Consider the following 15,167-nt stretch of genomic DNA (forward strand, 5'->3'; position numbering starts at 1 on the left):
CCCCTTTTGTTAAAATCTGTCTAAATGGATTAAAAGTCAGCGTTATTTGTGGGAGTTACGTTACATCATAGTTTTTTGGAAGACTGCTTAGTAGGGAGGAGCCCAGAGACATGAGATGTCTTCAGGACAAGACTCTGGGCTGGGAGGGCTGGGACTAGGATAACAGTGGGGAAGTTATCACTCTCCTTACTTAAAGGCATTACGAGCACAGCCTCTGTAACTGGGCCACGGCTTCAAATCGTGGCTCTACCACTCAGTAGCTGATGGCCAAGGGACTTCATCTTTTGTGTTCTGTCTTTAAAATGGGATGATAACACTACCCACGTTAAAGGCAGTCACAGCTTTACCATTACACCTTAGACTTGTTACCTGCAGGAACTGTGCCCCGTGCGCGGTAAGCACCACGTGAAGTCCGGGTTCTCATCTGTCTGGCCTTCACTTTCCCTGGTGGAAGAACCCCTCTGCTTTCTAAACCACACCTCTCAAGCCCTCACTCCAGCTATGACTGCTGGCTGGTTCTACCCTGTGGACCACTTCCTATCTTCTGTGCCAAACAACAAATGTGCCTTACTTACCTCCTCCTCTGCGGATTTCTCTGACCTACAGTTTCTATCCTGGCTTGGCATCTAGGTCTAGAAGGCTCAGACTGGCCACCTTCATGGGAGCCACAGAATACACCCAACAGGGGCCCCTCAGAATCTCAGGGCATGGCCCTGGAGCACACCCCCTCCTCTGATGCCTTCAATACCTTGGTTTCATTAATGCAGAAACGGAAGCCCAAGAGGTCATGCCTCAGTGGCAGAGCTAAGCTTACATTAAGGAAACCTGCTCTCTGCCCAGAAAGGGCTGCTTTCACTGAACGGTCCCCACTCCTATGGAAGTACACCCACCTGCAAGCTGCTTCCTGTGGTCTGTGCTTGCAGAGCCAGAAGCTCGTGCAGGCAGGATGGTGACCCATTCACCTTTGCATCCCAGCACCAAGCCCGGTGCCCGGCCCGAGAAGGTACCCCACTCGGAATGCATATGTGAGAACACATCTTCACGGAAGCCAGAGACGGGCAGGAGGTGGGAACTCAGGAGGCAAGAGAGGCGGGTTTTGCTTTTCCAGCCTTGCAGAGAGTAGAAGCTCAAGCATCCCCTCTGAGAGGTGAGTCCTGCTGCTCGCAGGTGGGTGGAAGATGGCTGCTGGCGGTGATAGGGTTTGAGGGGGGAGATGGGGAAACTGGGACTCTCCCTCCCAAACTCCAGACTCTGAACCTCCACTTGAATGTCTAACTCTCATGTGCCTGGTCTTTCCCCCAACCCCTCTTCATCTTGGGTCACGGCAACTCTGCTCTTTTAGTCGCTCCAGCCAAAAGCTGAGTGTCATCCTCGACTCCTTCTGTCACATCAGCATCCTTGGCTCTGCCTTCCAAGAACATCAAGAATGCAAACCCCTCCTACCGCATCGACTGCTGTCGCCCTGGACTGAGTGGTCTGTGCACTAAACTTCTGCTTGGGGTCCTACTGTGTATCAACACAGCAACCAGTGATCACGCTGAAATGCAAGTGGGTCAATGCCACTCTTCTACTCAGAGCTCTCCGACGGTTCCCCACCACCTACTCCCCCGTTTCAGAGGAGTGGCCACGGTCCCTACAATGGTCTATATAGGTCCAACACAGGTGGTCCTCCTCACCTCTCCTCACCTCTCAGATCTCTACTCCCACCATGCCCCCAAGCTGGCTCCCCTCCAGCCACCTTGTTCTGCAGTTCTCAAATGCACCACCCTGCCCTCCCCTTGGAGGCTTTGCACTGGCTGTTCCTTCAGATGAAGGACTCACTCCTCCAGAAGCTGGCATGGCTCCCTGCCTCACCTTCTTAAAGTCTTTTCTCGAAAGTCACTTTCTCAACAAGGCCTGCCCTAACTCCCTGATTTAACTGTAACCAACAATTCTGACACACTATATAATTTACTCTTGGGTCACATGTCATTGTTTATTGTCTGTCTCCCCTTCTAAGGACAAAGGTTCTTGCCAGTCTTATTCAGTGCTGAGTCTCAAGTTCCTAAGTGGGACTGGTGCACAGTACTGCTGATGGAGTGCAGGGCAGAGGAGCTTGGAGGCTTGCCTTTGGCTTGTGGGTGAGCTGGGCCTACAGGAGTGCACAGCAATGTGGGATACCAGGTTGAAGGAGGGCCTGGTACATCTCCCCCCTCCCTCTTTTCCCCAGGAAGCCGCTTCACCCAGGGGAACAAGTGGCCTGGAAGAGGAGTGGGCAACTTTTTCTCCAGCTGCAAGGCAGAACCAAGACTGAGTAGGGAAAAGTGATGACTGTCCACTTGTCATGGCCTCTTTAAAGCAGGCAGGGTAGATGGCCCAGTGCTGTGCCATCACCCTCCTCAGCTTCTGCCCCAGACTGACTGAGCTCTAGAATTGGAGGGGTGAGGGAGTCACCTGTCTAAAGTCCACCAGCCCTCAAGATAGGACAGATGGGGAGGGGAGAACCAGGGAGTCTAGGAGAAGGCCCCAGGAGATGTGGACAGTTCCCCCCACCAAAGTTTCCCAGTCCCCGAGCTTGCCACAGGCTCACCCCAGGGTTTTCCGGCAAACAGGATTACTATGTAGACCTGGGTGTACAGGCCCAGGGCTCACCCCACCTTCTCAGCAAGGTTCCCTCACTCCTGCTTCTCTTGGCTCTGCAGCAGGGGGATGGCCATGCCCATTTCTGCCGGTACGACCACAGCTCTAGGCCTGTCCCCTAGGCACCCGGTGAGGAGCAGGTCGAGCTGGGCGCAGCGGGTCCAAGGCAAGTGAAGGTTCAGCTCAAGAAGGCCAGAGGAGGCGGCGGGTCCGTCCGGTGTCCCTTCCTCAACCCCCCACCCCCCCCGTCCCCGCGCCCCGGCCGCCCCCGGTTACCTGTGCGAGTCCTGGTCTCCCCCGGGGGACGCTCCCGCCGGCGCTCAGTATGGGCGATTGGCGTCTTTGGGCCGCTTCAGCTGCACCTTGAGCCTCTTCATGCCGATCTGGAAGCCGTTCATGGCCTGGATGGCGGTCTGCGCGCTGGCCGGGTTGTCGAAGCTCACGAAGCCTGGCGAGACACGAGGGACGAGGGCCTGGGTTTCCACGGGGCCGCCCCGGCGGGGAGGGGTGGGTGGGGAGAAGGGCGGGGCCCGGGGGCGGGGCGGGGCGGGCGGCGGCCCCACCCTGCGCTCCCGCCGCGCCTCGGGCAGGAGGGGGGGGCCTCGAGGCTCCTCCCCCCCTCGGGGCCCCGCCCCGGCCCGGCCTCACGCCCCCCACAGCCCGCGAGCGCGCGGCCCCTCCCGGGGTGGGCGTGTCCGGGGCTCCAGGCCTCGCCGACCGGCGCCGCCCGGCAGGGCCTCCCCAGCTCCACCGCGGCTTTGGGCGGCGCCACTTTCCTGGGCGCCCTCGCCCCCCACCCCGGCCGGCCCCGGCACCTCAGCCCTCTCCTTCGGTGGGAGGGCGGACACACCTGCGGGTGGAGGAGTTTATTGGACACTGTCCTCCCTGACAGGAGGGGGCCTGGCAGCGGGAGGGCACAGAGTGCCGGCCTGGGGGAGAGAGAGGAGTGCGAGGGGGAGGGAGGGGGGCACCCCGGAGAAAACCTCTCCACCGCCGTTTCCAGCCGCCCCCCCCCCCCTCGCGAGGGCCCCTTGGCCGCGGGGAGGGCAGGGGCTGACAGTCTGACAGTCCTCACGGCCCTCGGCCCCCCTCCCGGTCCTGGGCAAGGTTGCCCCCAGCCAGGCTCCTGGCAGACACTTGCCTAAATCCCGTCCCACTCGCAGAAACCCACCACTTCGCACCCAGGGGCTGTCAGCACCTCCCTAGTAACAATCCAAGACTTGGGAAGTAGGTGCTCTTGCCCTGGATTCTAAGCACGTAATTGATGTGTCCCCTATGAAACCCTCATGGTATCTATAATAACAATAGTGGTGTACAAATTAACACTATTAGTAAAACTTAGTTGAGAGCCTTCCCTGTTACCCAGGGACTGCATAAGTGCTTTTCACAGGTTCACTCCTCCCAACATCCCAGAATGAGATACAGAACCATCTATGGTTCCCAGTCACCTTCTGAAACAAGCAGTTCCCAGTTGGGGATGGTAAGGTTCTGAAAGTTAGTTTAGAAGTCACCCTTTGGGAAAGGGTGTCTGTCTCTCCTTCTAAGGACAAAGGTTCTTGTCCTTTGAATGCAACTCCTTACAGAGACTACATTTTACATTAGCATTTCCTAAACTGGCCCTAATTGGTGCTTCTGAAAAAGGGGCTTCTGTGGTCAAGTAGGCTTACCACTATGCCAATCTGGGACAGTTCAAGGCACATTAACAAACAACACCCCCCCCCACCTGCCCCAAGTCCTCCAGTAAATAAACCTTTATAGCTTTGTTTAGCCTAGTATCTCCTGGAATTTGTTTGACTTTAGAGGCCCTTTCTCTTGTAAAATGGAGTTAGATCCTGCAAAATATACAAAACTAAGTTTGGCGAGGTTCCCATCCTGCAAATGTCTCATTTGGGGTGTTTGTCTCCAAATGGCCTTGAGATATGTAAGCGACAGGTGTACAGACCCCACTGAAGATCTAGCTGTTTTCTTGGCTGTCCGTGGTACGTTGGGCCTGTCCGTGACCCCTCCCTCACTCTCCCTATGTGATAACTCTGTCTTTTTACCTCTGCCCTAGACACTGCCTCCACTGGCCTCTTTCCTCTTTCTCTTGTCTCCTTCCTGCTTTCGCTCATGTTTGCTCACATTTGTCCTTACAGCCATGAGCCATCAAAGATGGGGGAGAGGGTGTGTGTACACGCAGTGAGTATACACAAGAGTAGGTGCACGTGAGCTCAGATGGTCTTGGTGAGTCGGGCCCAGAGAAACATAACCAACATCTGTGTAAGTCCATATGCCAAAACAGAAGAGATTGCAGGTTGCCCATAGTTGGAGATCAGCATGAGGCATCCTTCTACCTCCTCCTCTCATCTCCCCCCCAGCCAATCCCTCACCCCACCCACATCTGCGTCCGATGACCACAGTCAAGTCTTAGCAGAGCAGAACAGTTTTCAAAGCTGTGCACTGTAAGTCTGTTACACTGCTCTCCCCCAGATTTAGGAAGGTGGTTGAACTAAATCGTCTCTCCCTGCTGGGACCAGACAGCCTCACTGAGGGTGACAGGTTCCACCCCTCTCTCCTCTGCTGGCCTGTCAGCTCCAACTCTACCTCGCCACCTGCCCCCTGTCCTCAGTGGCTCTTTTTGCAGGAAACAAATCTGAGCAAAGCAGAGAAGAGCTGGGAGAAAGACAGAAGGGCTGGAGGTGCTATCTAGGGCAGAGAGGCAGCCACCCAGTGGGGAGAGTGGGGGAGAAGAGGTCCTGCAGGGAAGAAGCCCAGCCTTCACAGAAGAGTTTAGAGTCTCTCGAAGCCCCGGGGGGTTGGGAAGGGTTCCAGGCTCAAGGAAACTTCTCTTCCTCAACTAGTTTTGTTAACTGGTGAGCAGTCAGGGTTGCTGAACGGGGCTCTGGACACCATCTCCCATTGTTGTGGTTTCTAGGACTACGTCCCTCCTCCCAGAGTCTGATCCCCCCATCCCCCCCAACCTTGAGAAGGTTCTTGCCTCACAGATTGTGGGGAGCCATGTGGGGAGGATACCTTCCTGGTGTCCCCCGAGCCCTTCTTCCAACATAGCTACCATTAGCGCTGCACATCAGCTCACAAAGCCCCCTGGGAGATTCTGTTTATGCTTATAAAGAACAAGTGTGGCCTTTGAGGGGTTCACTTTAACATAGGACCACATTTACTCAAAAAACGATTCCTCCTTTTGGGAACAAAGGGCGTTCTCGCCTCTCCTGAGGGTTTACTCTGGCAAAGCCCCTCACACACAGCCACCCTCCTGTAACCTCACACTGGGCCCCGCCCCTGAGAAATGACTACCAGTGTCCTCATTTCACAAATGAGAACACTGAGGCTCTGAGTTAAATGACCTGACTTTGAATGAGTGCTGGAGCTGGTTCTCACACTAAAGGCCTCCGGGGGAGTTGCGGAAAACTCAGCTGCCTGAGCAAGAAAAAAGGAACCCCGGGGGCTCTGGGAGGAAGGACTGGGCCCAGCTGGGCCCTCAAGGCAGGAGCGCATCCTTCTCTAAGGCCAGTGGATGTTTAGTGCTAGAAGTCTGTCTGTTCAGGAATAAAGGAAAGAGCCAGAGTAGAGGTATACAGAAGATGATTTTCAGAAAAAGCAGGGAAAAAAACCTTGGTCCTGGAGAATTTAAATAGGCAAATGGCAAGGGTAGTGTCTGGGGCAGACTCCAAGAATGGCTACGAAAAAACGGGCTGTGTTCACAGGAGCCACAGCACAAATGCTCCGAGGTTGAGGCCGGAGACCAAGCCCGCTGGCCCAGGTGCCCAGAGCTTTGTGGGCTCTTAGCAGATGTCTTTCTTCTGATGTAGGGAACATTCAAGGCTTATTTAAAGAGCAAAGGCAATAATCTCCAGTTTGTTGTTCTTACATATGTAATTGTAATTTGTCAGGAGAAGTATCAGTCCAACAAGGGAGGGGCTCAACCCCTGTCTCTGTCTTTTTCTTTGTCTTCTCATACCCAAAGACAAATGAACTCCTGGGGCAACTCTATGCCCTCCAAGTACCACAAACTTCCTGTGGCGGCTGCCAGAGGGCAAGGGACAAAGGTTCAAAGGTCTTGACTGCTTTGGGGAATATTATCTAAAACCACAAGCCTTTCATGGTTCTGGGAAAGTGGTCTCCAAACTGGAATCTCTTTAACAAGGGCTTGCTGATGCTTCTACACATTTGTATGGTCTCCCCTACACCGTCCCAAGCTGTGATCGGGGTTCCCCAGGTAACACAGGCCCCTACTCTGTCCTCACAGACCCAGGATCTGGGGTTCGACCTGGAGAGCTAAGCTTCTGGCAGACCCAGCTCTGGTCCCATGTGTGGCTCTTCTGGGGACTGGACTCCTCACTCCTCGGGGACCCATGAGTGGATCTAGCCGCGGAGGCACAGCTAATAGAGGCAAAAGAGGAGGCAGGAGAGGAGCTAAGGAGGAGTGGAGGGGAGAGGTGTGGGAGAGGCCGAATTCCAGGAGGTCTGCAGCAAATCCAAACACAGGATGCTCAGTTGAATTGAAATCTCAGGTAAACAATGAATATTTTTTTACTGTAAGTATATCCCCAATATTGCATGGAACATATTGCATATAATATTTGGGACATACTTACACACAAAAGATGCATCCATTGTTCATCAGAAATTCCAGTTTAACTGGGAACCCTATATTTTATCTGACAACCATACTCCAAATCTTCCCAAGTCCCCCATCCCGTCTAGCATCCTGCCGCCATGCACACTTCCTAAAAGCTGTATTTTCCTTCTATTACTCTCAGCTCAAGGACCTCCCCTCATCTCCCTCTGCCTCCATCCCAGGAGTATCCTCGTCTGATGGTCAGTCCCCCCAACACAGCCCCTCCCTCACAGCTGGCCTCCCAGGATCCCTTCTCCCCAAGCCTCCTGCTGGCTCCCTCATTCAGTGTCCTTAGGCTCCCACACCCACTTTGTTCTCCCTCTGCAGAGTTCCCTCCCCTTCCTCACTGTTTCCATCCACCTGCCTTTCTCTTTGCTCCATTACTTGGTGCCTTGCAGACTTCAGTGCTGCGGGGTAGGCATGATTTTCATCTAAGCTCAGACCTGAGGCTTCCTGAGGGCAGGACCAGTTTGTTCTTCCTGACTCCTCAGCAATGTGGCTCTGGTGGCCTGAGGGGGTGGTGGGGGAAGGAGGGTTCAGTGGGTGGCAGGAGGGGAGCAAAGAGCAGGGTAGACAGAGAAGGGCGGCAGGGGCAGGGCAGAGAGGAGGCCGAGGGGCAGGCAGGATAGGGGCCTCAGCTGGGCAGACCCCCCCACCCCAAGGATCATGCGTGGCATCCACCAGGGCCTCTATGATTGCAAGACGGGGAGCTGCTGGGAGAATGGGCTCTGCTCGATGCCTCCACCACCCTGGCCCAAGGTGACTCCTTCCCCTTCTCAGTGGGTGGAAACTGGGCCTTGTGGCAGGCAGGGGGACCTGTCTCTTGGACTGTGATGGGGGAGGGGGGGGGCATGGGCGGGCAGGGAAAGCCAAGAAGCCAAAAGAACAGTAGCAGAGAGAAGAGGAGTGGGAGGTGGAGGCTGGGGGCTGAGCCATAGGGAGCACCTGGGGGTGGGGGCGATGTGAAGGAGCAGGTTAAAAGCAGTCGGACACCGGTAAATTGGTGCGAGCACCGCCCTGTCCTGGGTGAAGCTAGTTGGTTTGTTATCTTTACCCACCAAAGCATTTACTTTGGTTAGTCGCCCGATCCACAAACACTTTCGAGGAGATGACATTACCGAAAGGGAGGAACATCTGCATCAGCTCAGCGTCCCCAAACTCCTGGGGCAGATGGTAGATGAACAGGTTACAGCCCTCGGGCCCTGCGGTGGGGGGGGTGGGGCAGGGAGGAGGGATGGCGGGGTGGGGGGAAGAGAGAGACAGAGGAGAGGTGAGCGAGTTAGGCAGCGGCAGCAGGGAGGGGGGCAAGGTTGGGAGGGGGGGTCTCATCCAAGATCCAAGGGCGGTCATGGAGGAGTGGGGACTGCTGAGCCCCAAGCCTGAGCTCTGGTCTCCGCCCTGCCCTTGGGCAAGTCACTGAACCTCTCTGTGCCTCAGTCACCTTTGCTGCAAAATGGATCTATAAGATGGTGCCTGGCAACTCGCTCCAGGGGCAGAGCTGACGAGTGAAGGGGGTAAATGTGCCAAGGCCTGGTCAGCCAGGGAGAGGAGGTGCTGAGGACAGGCAGGAGTAGAGAGAGCTGGGGAAGGCCAGGCGGCCACCCTCCGGCCCAGTGCCTGCTCTGGAATGGCCCTGGGCAGCCCAGCAGGCCCGTGGTGCCAGGTGAGAAGCTTCTTGTCACGTCCCACAGCCAGGCCCCAGCTGGTACCTCCTGGCTGGCTGCTGCTTGGCCCATCTTCCTCCAAAATCTGCAGCCACTGCTTGCCACCTGGTGCCCAACCTTCCCCTGCCCCAAACCTCTCACTCAGCCCCAGTCCCGAGTGCAGACATCAGGACTTCTCTAGCCTCCTCCGACAGGTTAGGTGCACAGGAGGGGTTTCACGGCACGGCTCCGTGATTAGCCGGGGTACCCGCAAGCCTTATTACACGGAGCTCCCCATTTCCTGACAGCGGTAACAACCTGCCACTTCTACAGCGTGAACTACATGTCAGGCTCTTCTAAGCGCTTTATATGTAGGTTAAGTCACTGAATCTTCTAGCAGCCCTCTGAGGCAAGTACTGTCATCACTCCCACTACAGATGAGCAAACGGAGGCCCAGAGAGGTTAAGTCACCTGCCAAAAATCACACGGCTGAGGTGAGAGAGCCAGGATATGGACCCAGGCCATCTGCTTCTGAACTCTGTGCTTTCCTCTCTCCCTATCATAAATCTCCATGCCCAGAAACCCTGAACACTGTTGAAGCCTTTGGATTTCTAAAATTTCCAAACAGCTAAAGAGTTATGTTTTGTTTAAATAACCATAATTCTCAATTTTAACTTTGAAATGGAAATATTTCCAAGATGATTCATCTCTTTCTTGCCATTTTAAACAGAGTATGCTACGTGTTATTAACCTTTTAGAACGTGGTCATTCCAGTGATGGTTTCCAACCTGTGGAGGCCATGCAAAGCTGCATTTGTTAGAGACATAGAAGAACCGAGGCTCTGACCAGAGACTGGTTGAGACTAAGCATGAGCTCAAAAGTGAAGGCAGTAAGGCATCTACGTGGGCTGTGTGTGGCTGCAAGGCCAGAACCACATCCTGCTTCTCTGGGACAGGTGAGGTTGCCAGGTAACCCAGTTCAGGAGCAAGTCTCTGGACCCTCACTCTCCTCCTTGTTCCTTCCAAAGACCCCTTTGACCACCAAAGCGACCCTCTGAGCGTCTGACCTCCTGGGTCCTTGGTCCCCATCCTGCATTATCGACCCTCAACCTCCCACCCTCAGCCTCTCCTTCTTGGACCACTGTCTCCCAGGAAAAGTGCCTGCTGACGGCGCATTCAGAACCCACGCAAGCATGCTCCCTCACCCATCTCCAGGGGTCCCTGCTGCTGAATCCCCCAAGCTTACCCCATCTCCAGCCATGCCATGTTCTCACTGGTTCATACTCTAAATGCGTCCCTTGATGGTCTCCAGCTAGATGTGAGTCCCCTCTGGGCAGAAATCAGCTTGAAGGCCTAATCTAAGCCACACCTCCTCCAGGACTCCCACCCAGAATCTCCCCATACCTTCTCTCTTCCATTGCTCCCCAAGTCTACAATCTGTGGTCTGAGGCTCTTTCTCCTTTCGCTCTAAGCCCTCCTGCCCCTCCCTCAGCACTGCCTTCCTTCTTCCTTCCATCCCATTCTTCAGGCTTCCCTCACTGTCCCACCCCATGTAGCCACCTGCCTTGAACCTGGGACCCTCACTTCAAGTTCAACAAGATGCTTTATGTGGATGTTATATCTATTCAACTTAAAGTCTCAAAGAGCCTTCAAGGTCAGAGCCCACAGGCTCATCCCATCAGTATGGTGTGTCATTGAACTTCACAGGAATGGCTCTCACAGCCCCAGCTTAGCCCCCTGCCCCTCACCCCTCCAGAGGGAGCACACACATTGTCTTCCATCCCCAAGCCCTTCCTGCATTTCCTCATCCACAGATGGTACAGCATCCAGATGGCATCACCAGCAGGACTGTAAGATCAATCTGGTCCCACCCAGCCTTCTGAGAAATGGTGAAGCAGGGCTCCAGACATAGGAGGTGATTATTCTGGCCACATTGCAGCCCTGGGCAGAGCCAGGATTGGAGCAGCCCCGAGGGTAACCTCAACCCATCTGTGGAGCTGAGAGCCTCCAGGAATTCAGGCATCTGTTGGTTTTCAGGCTCGGCTCAAAGACAAGGTCCTGGAAGGAGGTCTCTCCCACAACCAGTGTGTACAAGTATGTCAGTGACATTCACGGGGGGTGGTAACCATGACAGAAAGGGCCAACCACTGTCATGGCTGGAGGAACACAGCCTTCTTTCTCACCTGTGCTTCATGTAACACTGTGGACATGACTCTGGTCTGGCTGCAGCCCACCCCGTCCTGTCTCCCCACCTGGTCCCGTCCCCAAGCCCAGGCTCACCTCATACTTTGCAGCACCCATGCCTTTGTTCCTGTTCTCCCTGCCTTGAGTGTCTGTCTGTCCATATTTATGTGCTGAAGACCTCATCCTCCAAGGCCCCCGAAGCCTTCTCTGACAGCCCCGCTCCCAGCACCATGAGCTCACCCTTGTATGAAACCTGGTTCTGTACACATCTGGGTCCACGATTCACCCCTCCCCATGCCCTGCTCTCCTATGGTGGCTCGTCCTGTGCTCCCGTCAGGAAGAGTGTGGACAATAAAGGGAGATTCCGCATCTGAGAGATGGCTGGAGCAGAGACTGGCCTCACCAGGTCTGGTCTGGGGAGCTGGGCACAGGGGTAGGGAGCTGCAGCTGCTCAGAGATGGAAGGAAGGTATGAGAAGTGCAGAGTGAGACACATGGGGTGGTGCAGAGTGTAAGAGAGGACGAACAGGGAGTAGATGGAGGGTCTCAGTCTATCTAAGGCCAGGGTTAGGGGCTAACCTGTGTATTGGTCAGAGAAGCACTGACCTGCAGGCGTGTGTGTGTGCACGTGTGTGCATGTGTGTGTGTGTGGCAGAGTTTAGAGACCCCTGAGCCCACAGGCCAGAGTGATGCAGGGCACTGACTGCGGGCTGAGGGTGTGTCAGCCTAAGGCCAGTGGGGTGATAGTGCCTGTGGCCACTGTGCTCTGGTCTGGGCTTGGACGGGCAAGACTGGGACTCTTGGACCCTGCCCTTCATGGCTCTGCTCTCACTGACGTGGCACTGGAAGAGCTGGACTGAAGGGGAGGAGGGCAGGAGCAAAGCAGGCTCAAGGGCCACAGACCAATGAAGGGACCCTCTGGTGGAAGCAGGGCTAATGGACCCCCCGCCCCCACTTCACCACCAGCGGGCCCAGATGCCACTCCGGACAGAGCCAGAGCAGGCCGTGTTTGCAGGCTGTGGGCAGGGGCCCCACCGCACACTCCTCTGGGTTCCTGTAGCTTGGCCTTCCTGGCCATGGAGAGGTGATGACACAGATCTCAGGAGCTTCCCAGTGTGTGTCAACTGGGGTGGTGGGCATCATGTACAACTTTGGAGGGATGACGGTTTGGTGAAGGAAAGGCTGTGTGCACAGCGAGAAATCCATAGGAAATTTCTGGACTTCTGAGTCAGACGTGAGCTTTGAGTTTCATGCTTCTCTAGCAACTAATCCTCACTGTTCTCATTTTATAGGTAAGGACATCAAGGGGAAGGGGCAGAAGGTGGCCATTAACTGGGAGTCAGATCCAGATGGATTTGCTTAGAAGTCCAGGTTCTCAGCCATCTGGGGCATGTTTGGGGCCCGTCCGACCAATGCGTTAGGACTAGCAGACCCCGGGGTCCTTTCCAGGGCTAACCCACATCTCCTGGCTCTGGGGACCTATGCTGCAGGGACTATGAGCTGCTTATCTGGAGACCATTGGAATCCTCTGGCCAAATGGGCTCCTGAGACAGATGCAGTGGCCTCACTGGTGGGTAACCCTTTTCATGGGCTGGGGAAGGCAAGACCTTATTAGTATCCCTTCCCCCCCCCCCCCTCCACTGGGCTCTCTGTGAGCATGCCCACAGAATCCTGAGGGTGGGCTTATTTATCCAGCTCCCTGTGGGTCTCTGGTCTCTGGAACAGGAAGACACTGAGGGTCTTTATCAGATCCCAGCCTCCCAAACCCCACTGGCCTTGCCTGCCCTGTGCACACCAGGGCCTCTGGATGTGACTTTCCAGGCACCTCTCCTTCCACTAGGCTGCACAGAGGCACTCCCACTCCCGCACCTGCCTGTGGAGTCTCACCCTGGGAGCTCCAGCTGGGAGCACCCAGAGGATACAAGTTCTCCTGTCCGTGATGAACAGGTCTCCCTACTCCGGCCCCACGGTGAGAATTCCTACTTCTCCCCTTCCTCTCCACTGGCCAAATCCTGCCCATCAGGGGATGGGGGATTCTTGGACCCCCACCTCTTCCAGGGCTCCACCTTCCTGCCCTCCTGCCACTTGGGTTTCCAGAGCTGCCCTTAAGAAGCCCACCTCCATGTTTGGATTGGAAAATGCACCATGTCACGATCGGGCTGTCTTCCCTCACCCTCCTCAACACCACACACAAACATGGTCACCTTTCAAATGAAACACCCCAGCCGAAGGCCCAGGTGAGCAGCCCCTTTGGGGACAGAAGGGGGTGGGGAGGGGCCTAGGAGCCCCAGCTCAAAAACTCACCTTCTCTCTGTTGCTGGGGGATCATTGGAGGTGGCTGAGGAAAGGCCTGGCTTATCTGACCATAGGCAGCAGGGTAGGCGGCTGCTGGAGGGCCAAAGAGAAGAGGCGAGAGGAGAGACAGCGACAGTGACATGGAGAGAGACAGAGTGAGAGGCAGGAAGAAAGAGAGAAACTTCAGTGTTGAGCAGTAAAAGCAGACCAGCCAAAAGGGGCGTTTTAGCTTAGTCACTTAAGATAAAGCCAGTTCAGCAGTGTGTGTGTGTGTGTGTGTGTGTGTGTACGCGTGCATGCAGCTGGGGGAAGGCAAACTTATTCTGAAAAAATGGAGCACCCGCATTTGTGGATAATCCACAATAACGGACCATCAAAAACATTGGAGTGCCCACACAAGATCACCCACACCACCAGGAATCCCCATTCCTTGAGCCAGGGCTGACTCTGGCACCTGTACCCTCCTCCCACTCAGATGGCACCTGTGTGGGAGGTGGGGTGCCACCCTACGTATGAGCTTGGCCTCTGGGATCCTGCCAGGGGGTGGTTCTCAGGGGCAAAGGACTCAGTTGGCCAAACTTGGTACTTTCTAGGTTCAGTTGGAAAGGGTCAGAGGTGGAACAGGAATGGCCAGTCCCTGTCCCCAGCCTGGCCTGCCTCCAAAGGTACAGGATCTGAGGTCAGAGTTCAAGGGTCCCAGCAGGTGAGAGAGCTTCCCCTGACCTCCAGATGTGAGAGGCCAGCTTCACCAGAGTCCCCATATTGCCCTCAGGAGAGATATTGCTGGCTCTTTCTGACCTGGCCAGACAGCAGGAGACTGGCTGGGCAGAGATGATTATGGTGTGTGTGTGTGTGCGTGTGTGTGTGTGTGTGTGTGTGTGAAAGACAGACAGAGGATAATGACTGATAACTTGCCTTAGGCTTCCTACAGTGGCTGATCACCTCCCCACTCAGTGACCTAAGGCCATCTGCTGGCCCCAAGGCTGTCTCTTCTCACTTCTTTTTTTCTACCTCTGGCTGCCTATGTCCCCTCGCTGGAGCCCCATTCCTGCTGCCTGGATGTGGATGGGGGAAGGAGCAGAACTGCTTCTCTTCCAGGGTCGCTCCTTCCCTCAAATCCAGGCATCTACATTTGCCAGACCAGTGACTGTGAATTCTGGCCTCTCCGCCAGCACAAACCAGCCCTGGAAGCACCAAGGTTGGGAGGAAAGTCCGGCCTCAGAGCTGAGTATCTGCCCAGAGCTTCAGCCTGGCTCACCTACTCGTGTGAAGTTCTGACCACCCACCGCTGCAAAGGGTACCGGCCATCAGAAGTAAACTCTGCCTGAATGCTGGGGGCTCGTAGAAGGGGAGCGGGTCCTCTCCCAGGATACCCTTCCCGCCCCTCCCACTCCTCCCCCTCCCCTCCCCAGCTCCGGGCCCAGGCCTGGGGAGGAAAGGGGGCATTGGTGCCCCAGGTGTGGGGACGTGAGGATACTAACGACCTGCATACTGCTGCACTCCAGCGTAGGCCTGCTGCAGGGGGTCCGCGGCGGTGGGGCTCTGTGCTGCAGGGGAGCCAAGGGAGCAGAAGTCAGCGATGCCCACCCAGACCAGCCTCTCCCCCGCCGTGCCCGGGGAGATGATGCCTCGGCGGGGCACTGCCCTTCCCAGCCACTGTGGCGTCTGCCCCCACCCTGCATGGGGGCTGGGGGACTCAGGCTGCAGCTGGCTTGGGGAGGGGTGGGGTGGGGTGGGATGGGTCGCTCATGAAGAAGGCTGTGAAGGGACGGGAAGGAGATGCCAGAGGAGGGCTCCACCATGAGGGGCT

At 55.8% G+C, this 15,167-nt stretch overlaps 1 protein-coding gene across 50 annotated transcripts in view; it reads right to left on the minus strand.

The window, feature by feature from the left end:
* The window catches only part of CELF4 (CUGBP Elav-like family member 4), a 297,439-nt gene that overhangs the window by 7,831 nt on the left and 274,441 nt on the right, over positions 1-15,167 (minus strand). For 7 of the 50 annotated variants that reach the window (XM_027068825.2, XM_027068824.2, XM_027068829.2 and 4 more), the window contains exons 9-13: positions 14,839-14,904; positions 13,367-13,450; positions 8,356-8,439; positions 3,470-3,548; positions 2,896-3,067 (exon numbers count right to left, since the gene is read on the minus strand). In XM_027068825.2, coding sequence (XP_026924626.1) covers positions 2,896-3,067; positions 3,470-3,548; positions 8,356-8,439; positions 13,367-13,450; positions 14,839-14,904 — 485 coding nt within the window. Of the gene's footprint in view, positions 1-2,895; positions 3,068-3,469; positions 3,549-8,295; positions 8,440-13,366; positions 13,451-14,838; positions 14,905-15,167 lie in introns of all 50 variants that reach the window. The other 43 variants (XM_027068847.2, XM_027068853.2, XM_027068848.2 and 40 more) reach the window with 14 other exon arrangements.

This window comes from Acinonyx jubatus, chromosome D3, assembly GCF_027475565.1.
Source record: "Acinonyx jubatus isolate Ajub_Pintada_27869175 chromosome D3, VMU_Ajub_asm_v1.0, whole genome shotgun sequence".
Taxonomy (NCBI): domain Eukaryota; kingdom Metazoa; phylum Chordata; class Mammalia; order Carnivora; family Felidae; genus Acinonyx; species Acinonyx jubatus.